Source organism: Atta colombica, unplaced genomic scaffold (assembly GCF_001594045.1).
Source record: "Atta colombica isolate Treedump-2 unplaced genomic scaffold, Acol1.0 scaffold225, whole genome shotgun sequence".
NCBI classification, from domain to species: Eukaryota; Metazoa; Arthropoda; class Insecta; order Hymenoptera; family Formicidae; genus Atta; species Atta colombica.
The window spans coordinates 252,980-264,762 of NW_017259322.1; the positions used below are offsets into that span (position 1 = coordinate 252,980).

Sequence of the window (11,783 nt, forward strand, 5' to 3'; positions counted from 1 at the left end):
TTTTCTTGTGGATTTTTTCAAATACACGATAGTCTTTAGCTCCATGGGTTATTTAACACAAAACTATAAAGATTAAGTTAGCTTCTGTTTTACACACAAGTGTGCCGAATTACGATGCACTTCTATTTTATATTTAAAATCGCATTATATTATAAAAAGAATGAAAATAAAAAAATATAAATAAAACTAATTTAGGAAACTACAAATATATAAAATGATGCAATATAATATTATAAAAATAAATTATAATTATTTGAACTACGCAATTTGCAAAAGAAAATTATGATATACGCAAAAAAAATTTTACTGCTCCAGCTAAAATTATTGCTGTTTTTTGTATCTGATAGAAAATTATGTATCATACGCATAGAATTTATAGCACAAATCTAAATTCTACCTCTGTCATCTATATGAGAGATTAAATACAATACATATTCAATATTACAGTACTTGCTACTACTAGAAACTTATCTATCTTTTTAGTTAATTTTTCGTACTTAGATAATTTTTAGGCTATAATTTTTATGCTATAACTGCAAGATCACTTTTTTGAGTGAAGAATTCCATTTTCGAATTTTTAAAATTTTTAACTGATTTTGTATAAAACAAGCCATAATGTGAATTATGAGATTTTACTTCTTTAATTATTAAAATAGATTATGTTCTTATTAGATATTGCTTGCATAATGCGCATGTATCATATTTTATCTTTGTTTAACATTCTATGAGAACAACAAGGATGAAATAATATCTCATGTGCATTATGCATGTAACGGAACGCAGCCAATATTAATAAAATAGTTTCTAAAAAATAGAGGGATGTTTCTTCAAGAGATTCTAGCAACTTTTCTCTATTGTTATACATAAAATAAAATGAATAAATTGTTATAATGAATATACCTGAATAAACTGTTGTAATGAAGATTGAAGCGAAAAGTAATGTTGCGATTACTCGAGGCATTTTGCTTTTTTAATAGAACAACTTCCAATAATAAACTCGTAAATTATATATTTAGAGGATAACACTGTTTGAGAGTGATGTTGTGTAGACAGACTGATCGTAAGTACATGAACTCTCGTTCTTCACACTGCGTTGCTTAACGCCCACTCCTACTCCAGATCTTTCCCGACATTTCACCCTCTACTGTTCATGCAGCTTTTCTGTAAAACATGCGATGCGCAGATTCCACCCGCTCTGGATTCCTCTTGCTTTCCTTTTTTAAGGACATGAATATTTTTCTGTAATTTATAATATTATAAGATTCTGAGTAGAATTTACTAAAGCTGCAGTATAAAAAAAGTTGACAAACTTTATCATATTAAGAACAATCTAAAAAATAGATAAAACATTAAACGTTTATTTTTGTATTTTCCACTATCCTAGTTAAATTAAATCAATCACAATATTAATCTTGTAACGGCACACTTATTTTCAATACTTTGAAATGGCACATTGAATCGTTTTGTGCCGATCCGATCTTGAGGCTCTTAAAATGCTCGAAAGTTTGTAAAAATTCACACATGTTTTTTAAGGTCTCTTAAATAAAATTATTTTGCTATGTAGACATTGGACAAAGTTATAAAAATTACAGAGGTATATATGAGAAACTGTATGTTACGAATGGCATGGATACAAATATAATGAATAAAGGACGAGTTATTTTTTTCAATGAAAAATGCGTTATGGATGAGTTATTATCAAAAATGGCTATATATCGGTCAATTAATATTGAAGGCGAAATCAATATCTGCTAAATGCAGTGTCGATTAAAACATTGTTGATGATTTCATACAAACTCAATTTTTTTCTGATATATTGTTTTTTTTTTACAATAGAATACTTATCAATAAAATTCGAGATAATAGTCTGAAAAAAATTAGTTTGATCTGAAACTTTAAAATATACTAAATCGTACTAAATTGATGTAGAATCTATTATGAATTTATACGATTTTGAAAAATCGCTGTTAACCATAATCAATACGTACACATGTTTAAAGAGATATATGGCACAAAACCGTTAGGGGAAAGCATGGAAGAGGGAGACGCCCGGCGTCGTGGCGCCAACACAAGTCGTTGTTGGCGTCAACGTGACGCCAATGACTCCGTCTATTTAATTTACAATTTTGAGTTTAACTATTAAACAAATTTCAAGTAGAAAAAATATCTCGCTATACACATGTTCTTATTTCTTTCTTCTCAATCTTTTTTTCTTCTTATACTCTTTATAGTTAGTATGCCATTTCCTGCTATCTTCATTTTTGCCGTTCAAATATGAATATACATATAATCAATGATCTAGTGTCTATATCATAATTGATAAAATAAAAGCTGTTGCGTTGTACGTATAACGTACATACTCCGTCACAAATACCTTGGGTGCGTTCTGAATTACTCATGAAGCGCATGATGTATTGTTTTATCCTTCTTTATTATTTGATAAACAACAAGGACAAATAATGCATTATGTACCTTATGCATCCCTTGACATACAAAATTGCATGAGTATCCGAGAAGAAATGAAAAGAAGGACATGAAAAAGAATGAGATGATATGAAAAATCATGTTAAGGCATTTGTGACGCCGTCATATGTATATATGTATATGCATATAATCCATAAAATAATCTATGTGTACTCATACATTAACATTATCTTTTGTTAGGATAATGTCAGTCATTTAATGAAATATAAAAAATCAAAATAATTTGATTTTTATTAAAACACTCGTATCAAGATTATTTCTTATTATATTATTCCCAATGTGGATAATTATTTATTCTAATACATAAATTAATGATTAGTTGCAATCACACAAATTATAAGCAAGTGTCTTTTTTAAATTTCTTCTTCGATTCAACTTTATTTATAATTTGTATTCAATAGCATCAATTTTTAATTTATACATTTAAATTTAACAAGACTGAATATATAACATATTTTACATTAATTTTTTAATATTATCTTTAGTGAAATTACAAATAATATTGCAACTGATTACGCAACAAATAAATGATTTGATTACTGTATGTGTGCGTGCGTGCGTGCGTGCGTGCGTGCGTGCGTGCGTGCGTGCGTGCGTGCGTGCGTGCGTGCGTTCGTGCGTGCGTGCGTGTGTGTGTGTGTGTGTGTGTGTGTGTGTGTGTGTGTGTGTGGTGTGTGTAAATCCATATGCACGGGTGAGACTTATGTACAAGACAAATAACATAACTGTATCTGGATTTGTTATGGTTAAATGGATGCTTAGAAGAAAATTTTTTGAGAAAATTATGTACTAAATTTAAATTATTATGCCTGACAATAAAATAATAATTAAAACTGTACATAGAAAGTAGATCACGAGGTTGGATGAGCATTGTTGAGAGGAATTGCAGCCATAACCCATACATTCACAGATAAGTTGATAACTATCTCGAGTGTAGCGTCCTTGATAACATTCCTTTTGGTTATTTCGTAATTTTGCGCATTCACGCATTATTATACTATTATATGAACCCATAAAATAATCTAAAATTGTGAGATCTGAATGTTATTATTTAATTCTCTCGAATTGTCGTTTTATTAATCATAAAAACAATTAATATACGCGTTATAAATTTATTCAAATAAGTAATTATAGTTAAATTTACTTACACATGTAAACAGCTTTACGACAATAAAAATGACCCGATGGACACAATTTTAAATATTTATAATGTACTTTATTAATGGAACAATCTTCATCCTTTTTACTGTTACATTGATAACATTTGGTTGCAACGCATTCTTCTTTTAGTATTAATATTGTAGATATATGGATGTAAAATAGTAGTTCAAAAACAAAAAGAAGCTATATTAATAAAAAATGTTTTTAATATTTATTTTGATATATAAAACTTTCTATTATAAATTTTTAGTTAATTACTGATTAAATTATAAATTTCAAATAAGTTAGAGAGTATTAGGCTTAAATTTTTCATTTCAATGAAAGCTGCTAACTATATTTTTATATTTTAAAGGATAATTATATTCTTTAGTTAAAGCTCACCTCTTTGGAAAACACATAGAACCAATAATATTCGCAATACATATAACCTTATTTGCATTATAACTTGTTTTCCTTTATATAAATTATATAACACCAAAATAGTGTAATGGCTGTAAAAACAGAGTTTATAATACATAAATATATTTATATTAATAACCTTTTGTAATAAATAATTGTTTAAATATTATAATGAATAAGTAATATTATAATGAATTTGTCTAAAGAAAACCTATTACTTGAAATATTGTATTAAAGAACAATACAAATTCTATAATTGATTTATATCGTATTATAATATCGATTCATATGAATTTATAATATTGCAGTCGTTTCCGTAGATTTATATATTTAATAAATGCATTACTTAATTATTGAAAAATATTCCTTACCAAATATTTCATTGCGTTTGGATAAATCTGAACTAAATGTAAAATTATTAGAAAATTAAATCTTATCAGACTTTGCAAAATAACCAATACTTTGTCAATTATAATTAAAAATTGTCGATAGGAAGTTAGCTACACAGACTACGTTCCACTTAACGCTCACAACGCTCGCGAGCATCGTTTGTCCTTGTTTGCCATTTGATAAACGACAAGGATGAAATAATTCAATGAGCATTGTGAGCGTTAAGTGGAACGCAGCCATAATAAGTCGATTAGAACTTGATTGATTCGATCTTTAATATTTGTATGCATAAAGCCTGTATACATAAAGCCTGTTTTACAATAGAATGACATTTTTTGACATTTTTTCCACAAACTTCTTCTTATTTTAACATGAACGCCTTCTTTTTTGGAAAATGATAAAATCATATTTTTGGATTTTTTTTTTCTGAAAACGTTTTATATACGTTTTTATTTGACATTTACTCATTTTCGCGATATGTCTTTAAAATTATCGTGGCAAATATTTAAATATGACTGAATTTGATATGTGCGCAGGACCGTACGAAGCTCGTCTCGAGAACGTTTAACGAAATAAAAATGTATTTATACTAGCCATATTTATTATACTAATTTAACTTTTTTTATTACATATTTTTATTAATTTACATTTACATTTAATTTATTTTTAATTTACATCTTATAATTTACGAAGTTTTGTAATAATTATTTATATATTCATAAATTTTAAATTTATTTTTCTTTTATTATACATTAATGTTAGGTATATTTGAACTTTTTGTTGTTATTTGAGACAAAATTTATTGGCTGATTGCTCTGATTTTATGTGTTTCAACTGTATTCTTTCATCATATATAATACATGAGACTTTTTTAATTCATCGATCAATCGCATTATGCGCAAATGTAGTGTTAATAAAGTTGTGCAAAGTTGCATTTGCGCATAATTCAATTAATCAATTGATAAATTAATAAACTCATCTAAAGTTGAAAATAATTAGTTATTTATATAAAAATATTTTCAAAATTCATATAGATACGGATAAAAATAAATAAATTATATCTATACGTTTTATATTTTATTATAAATATTTAAATAATTAATATAATATAATATTATAAAAAAATATTAATAGTACAGATCATAAATGTTGAAAGTATGTCATGTAGGTGTGATATAGAATCGCTAAAATGCTAAATACATTATTATTAACTGTAATGAAAGATCTATTTAATATCAATTCGCACATACATTCTTATGTATAAGTGTGTTATCTTGCTATAGCAAGTAACAATTTAAAATAAAATGGAATCATATTTGTACGCTTTCAAAGATATCGTGATTATCTTATTTACTATTTTTAAAATAAATGTGCTTATTTTATCTATATATTATCATATTTCCAAATTTTTCAATTTAGGATTACAATTTTTTCTTTGTGTTTGCAGAACATATAAAATTATAAAAATTATCAAATTAAAAAAATACACGTATTATAATTTATAATATCAGAGATAAATACATGCAAGATTAAAATAATCTACTAAAATAACCGTATTCTATTTTTTCTAAAGACGAAAAGAGATCAAATAATATTATAGTTCCAGAAATACTTCCTCTTTCCGAGATATAAACTTTGTTTGTTTATTTAATTGTCAAAGTTCTTTAATTGTCAAAGTGGATTGAAAAATAAGATAAATAATATTATTTTAAACTTTATTATTTTAACTTATAAATACCTCTCAGAAAATAAAGAATTCAAGATCAAAATTGGGAAATCTTGAACAAACTTGTGTAACAAATACGCGAGGTGACTACGTGTGACAGTTTCATAACGTTGAACGTGTCACAGGAAGATGAGCATTATCCACTCAACGTACTCCAAACTACCACTTTATTCTCTATTTGAACGTAAAGCTGCTCGTATTAACTACAGCCTTATTTATTTAACCCACATATTCATGTCAATTTTTTATGGAATGTTTCATCTTCCTTCTTAGTTCAAGTAAAAAGAAAACAATTGTTACTAATTAATGAATTTAATTATTATTTATAAGGCCAAGGCCAGGTCATATTATCTAATAATAGTGTTGCGTCCTCGCAGCAATATTTATATGTAAATTCTAAATGCATTTCTAAACACACATCTTTCAGCTACATTGTTAGAAATTTAAAGAGCTTCCTTTACATGTAAATGAAGCTCGGTTATGAATGAAATTAAAAGTAATGAATGATTTAACTGAAAATTAAGTTATAGTAGTTACTTAAATGAAATGAATGTGTAATTTTTGATGAAAAAATACATTAAATTTTATGTACATAAATATATTTTTTAGTTATAAATACATTAAATTTAATGTAAATTAGATTCAAATTGTGTAACTTAAAAGTTAATAAAATTTAAGAACATTTCTAACAGTGTAAAATAATACCATCAAAATTAAAATAATTATCTTATTATTTTTTTTCTTCGTTATTTTAACTTCAACTTTTATTTACGTTTCAAATCCAACAATACGCGACGCATAATTTATATAATTAAAAAATAATATTTATAATTTACATACAAATATTATTACCCACCAAGATCTAGCCTTTTACGTAATATGACTTTTCTAGCTATTAAGATCTAACTTCGATCATATTGGTTCTGCCTTTATTTGATGTATTTATAAAGCGATCTAAATGAAGATATTATTGTTAATTATTTGTATAATCTATTGTGTACATAAGAATTCATATTAAAACAATAATTGATAACTAAATAATGAACGATGGAGAACAGTAATATTGTGATAGTTCGTACGTTATGATTTACAATTGATTTCAAATTTCATTTTTACAATAAAAATTGAACGCTCGGCGATATTTGTGCCATCGTCGGTGAAATCCAAACAATAACTTCCATTAATTTGTACAAAGGATAATCACAATAAGTTCCAGGCATTTCAGAATGCAGCAAAATGAGTATCTTCGATTTCATATTTCAAAAGTGTAACTATCAATTAATTATTCGATTAAATGAGCGCTGCAAACTGTGGCATATTAAATAATAAAGTACGTATTGTAAAGTTAATATACCTATAAATTAAAGAACTCGCTCTGATCGAGCAAGTTATAATAGGATTATCTTGTTGCCCCGTTGTTTTCCCATCATTGCAGATTTGTGCAGATATTATAAAAAATCAGATAATTTATCAGTGGTTTTGAACACAGAATAAATAATCATAGGATAATGTCACAATCTTAGACATTGAATCGTATCATGAAAGGTTGAGATTAGAAATGATATCAAAAGACAGTGTGATAGATTCAACAAAAAGAACAGCAGTGATTTGTCTAAGACTAGTATTCATAGTCGAATCTTATATTCAAAATCATCTTAAGTCTTGAAATGTCATGAACCAATCAGAGAACTATATTAGCATCTTAAGACATTACTTAAGACTGTCTTGAAATAAGAATTATAAATATTACTTTAAAAGTTATTTGTATGCCTATCCTGGAAGGATTATGAAGAATTTAACGATAAATTTGTTTCACTTTTTTATTTTAACCTTTATATTTAACCTTACAACCTTCTATCATCTACGGTCATCAATTTTTTTTATAAAAAGATTGGAATTCTCAAAACAATCATGACACACGTACAGGTAATAAAGTTTAATATTATAAGTGTAAATTAGATTCGTAATAAAGACCATTGTATAAAATTAGTCTGGTTTAATTATCGAGGAGATTTAATATTCTAATTAATATATCGAAAACATGACTGTCAAATCACGTAATAATAGAAGTATAAGAAAATCACATAATAATAGAAGTATTTTGGATAATTTTATAAAATTTGGAAATTCTAAGTTGAATTAGTTTAATTGGAAACTACGACTGCTTTGTGAAGGGAATTCTCACAAGCACCGAATTCCATTTGAATTAGATTTTGACGAGGTCAGTCAAAATGGATGAAGTGAGTCTGAGGTGGTTTTTAATTATAGATATAAATTTATAGAGCTTTCAATATTAAAAATAATATTACAGTAAAATCAAGCAACTAAGAACTAATATACATTATTAATATATGTTAACAATTCTTCTTTATTCTTCTTCTATACATATATTTCCGACGTTTTGACTGCTTTTTTCAGCCATCTTCTGGGTATTACATACAGTGAAAAATCCAAACTTAAATACTATTATTCATGAATGTAGACGCAATCAGCAAACCTTGAATAATTCTCCATTCGATTATGTGAATTATTTTCTTCTTATAATTCAAAGGTTGATAAGATTGGTTTTACTAATAAATAGCACCTCCATTCTGTTACACAACTCAAACTCAAAATTAGACCTGTGTCTTACATTACGTTACGTAGACACAGATCTAATCGACAAATTTTATATAATTTTGAATTTAAATTCCGTGTGAATCTTATTTAATAAATCGAAGATGGAATGTAACAACTTTTAATTGTAAAGAAATTAATGTCGAAAAAATTTAAATTAGATAATAATTTGATGTAAATCGATTTTGATTAGATAAGAATTGACGATGACTTGATAAAAGGATAGGAACGTTTATTATTACTTTATTATTATTATTATTATTATTATTATTAATGTTATTATTATTCAAAGGTGCCAAAATTTACAGGTGTCGTGATCCATTGTTAATGTCAATGTCTCAATGCCAATGAATTTTATCATTTATACTTATTTTATCAGGACGCTCTGATATACTGAGCTGCTCCTCCGGAGGACTCCCTTTATATAAACTCTGTTAAGTTATTATTATTATTATATTTTATTATCATATTTGTTATTACTATTATTATATTTGGTTTTATTTCACAAATATATCCAGAGTAAATGCTCATTATTATTATTATTAGTACAACTATGAAAAGCTCTTGATCTCATGGTATTATATATGTATTAATTTTCTCTCTTAAATATATATAATTAGTTTCTTAAACAAATATATAATTATGCAATTATCGTAAAATAAAGTCATTATTTCTACAACATTCATGGTAATTGTTTTCAATGCATAAATTACTTGGAATATTAATTGCAAAGTGCTACGAAATGTGTCATAGGAAAAGTACGAATCCAAGTATTGTAAAAGATTTCATTCAGCGAAGAAAAATTGATTGGTCTTAGAGTTATTTGTAAATAAATCGTTTATTCACCATATTCTTCTCCCACCTCAATATATTCGTCGCTCCCCTTCCCTCAGTCGTAACCATTTATTCAGTAGCACTGCATAACGCCGCTGTTAAAGTTAGTGTGCTTGCGCCACGCCAGCGCTATACATTAATAGTGCTCAGTTTTTCAATTCGTGATTCTTCCTTTTTCTATCTTTTTTGTTTTCGTGTTTCTTAGTTTCCATCATTTTCTGACTGTTTTTCAACCTTCTTGATTATTTTTCTATTCTTTTATATTTATATTTATTAGTTTTGTGAGCACTGCAGTATTCTGTTATACATTAGTGAAGCTATTCAGTGACTATTTATTCATCAATTGTTTTAAGGAGAAGACGCGAAGAAAAATGAACAAAGTCTTTAGACAGAGATTTGTAACTCTATGCAGCATCATTTTGTTTTTTTGCTGCAACGGTGAGTCATGGGAATGTATTTGAAAATATAAAGATATGTATAAAGATACAAGAAAAAAATATTTTGCAACTTTGTTTCCTTCTCTGGGTTTGAGATGTATTGCTAATTATTTAAATATTTTATTAATAGAAAATATTATAAATGGCTTAATTTGTTTCTCCTTGAAAAAAATGCTATTAAGTAACAAAATATAATGGATTTTTTATCTACTCTCGAGTTTATGGAATAATATATCCTTTTGGCTAAAATCAACATGACAAGAATTTTCTTTTAATGTTATCAAAATTATACTGCATCGCAAAATGTTTGAACTTTTATTTTTTTGTGCTTTTTCAAATTTAAAATAAAATATTTTTTATTAATTTTGTATTAATATAATACAATGTTAATAATGTTTGCTTTTACTAGCAAACATTAATTATTAATCATAAAATTATTGTTGCAAGATTTTTAAATTTATTTATTAAGTCAATACTTATAATTTATCTTCTTAGAATCTTATTCAGAACACGCTTTTATCTCTGAAATTTTAGAATATGTGTTACGTAAAGTATAGTATGTTAGCGCGCTAACATCGTTATAAGCTATAAAGAAGTTTATAAAATTGCTAATAATAAATTGAAACTTTTTTACACTGCATTATAAATTTTTTAAATGATATTTTGTTGTTGTAACTCTTTTAATGGATTCTTTTAATAGCTTGCTTGAAGATAAAATTAAAAAATCAAAGTTTCTATATATATATATATAGAGAGATGATCTTACTGAATATCTTTTCAAGGTGAATATCTTTTCACGGGCTGCGTTCTGAGATTCACTGTGCTGAAAATCTGTAGTGCACGTAACGTATAAATTTTTAGTACTAGTGAATATCGGAACGTATCCATGATATGACTATTGATTTTTCTACAGCACAATTAAAGAGTTAATAAACTATCTACGCGTATATAGTATAGTACACTGAGAAAAAAATTAGCCTACATTTAAATAAATATTTATTTGAATATTGCCAACTAAACATTTACTTACAATAAATAAATATTTAATAAAAAGAAGCGATTGTTAAATTAAATTAATGTTTTTTGTACAAAATAAATATACTTTTATATTTAATAAATATTCAGTTGATACTATTCAAATAAATATTGAAATTGAAAGTTTAGGATATACTTTTTTCTGTAGGTAGTTTTGTGTAGGAATTGATTAATTAATTAATATAATTGTTTCTGCATATAATGATTATTCTTGTGTAAGCCTAATAATTTTTTATATTATATTTATGTTATATTGTATGTATATTATATTCATATTATAATAAATTCGCCCTTATTGTTTTTTATAATATGATAATAACTTTAAACATAATTAATTTAACTTTAAACATAATTAAATTAAATAAGAAAGTTAAATGTAACTGAAAAAACAAAATATTTTTTATGATAAATATTGTTTTATAATTAAACAATTAGAAATAATTTTTTCAAAATTAAAATTATGTACTATTTTCATAGTGACTTTTGACACATAATCACATATGCAGATTTAAATAATTGTTATGAAAATTATAATACAATATATGTCATATGTGAAAAGTCAAGATTATATTATAAAATTAACGTTGATTATATGTGCTATGTGCGGTTATCTTGCAATGATCTTTAACCTCATGTCTGATAATGAATATTGATCATAATTTTAAAGAAATAGCATTATAAATCCACAGCACAGAATTATA

General features: G+C 25.8%; 3 protein-coding genes across 3 annotated transcripts in view; 1 reads left to right on the top strand and 2 right to left on the bottom strand.

The window, feature by feature from the left end:
- The window catches only part of LOC108688117, a 2,129-nt gene extending 1,089 nt beyond the window's left edge, over positions 1–1,040 (bottom strand). Inside the window, exon 1 of the mRNA XM_018194223.1 lies at positions 901–1,040. Coding sequence (XP_018049712.1) covers positions 901–961 — 61 coding nt within the window. The 5' untranslated portion in view covers positions 962–1,040. The remainder of the gene's footprint in view (positions 1–900) is intronic.
- A 980-nt stretch (positions 1,041–2,020) lies between these two features.
- On the bottom strand, positions 2,021–4,084 carry LOC108688059. The gene is made up of 4 exons (XM_018194150.1): positions 4,027–4,084; positions 3,633–3,767; positions 3,324–3,506; positions 2,021–2,109 (listed from the first exon to the last, which is right to left on the bottom strand). Exons 1-4 carry the CDS (start codon positions 4,082–4,084, stop codon positions 2,021–2,023), a joined length of 465 nt encoding a protein of 154 aa, XP_018049639.1.
- A 5,622-nt stretch (positions 4,085–9,706) lies between these two features.
- Positions 9,707–11,783, top strand: part of LOC108688113 — a 5,178-nt gene continuing 3,101 nt past the window's right edge. The window contains exon 1 of the mRNA XM_018194219.1: positions 9,707–10,048. Coding sequence (XP_018049708.1) covers positions 9,982–10,048 — 67 coding nt within the window. The 5' untranslated portion in view covers positions 9,707–9,981. The remainder of the gene's footprint in view (positions 10,049–11,783) is intronic.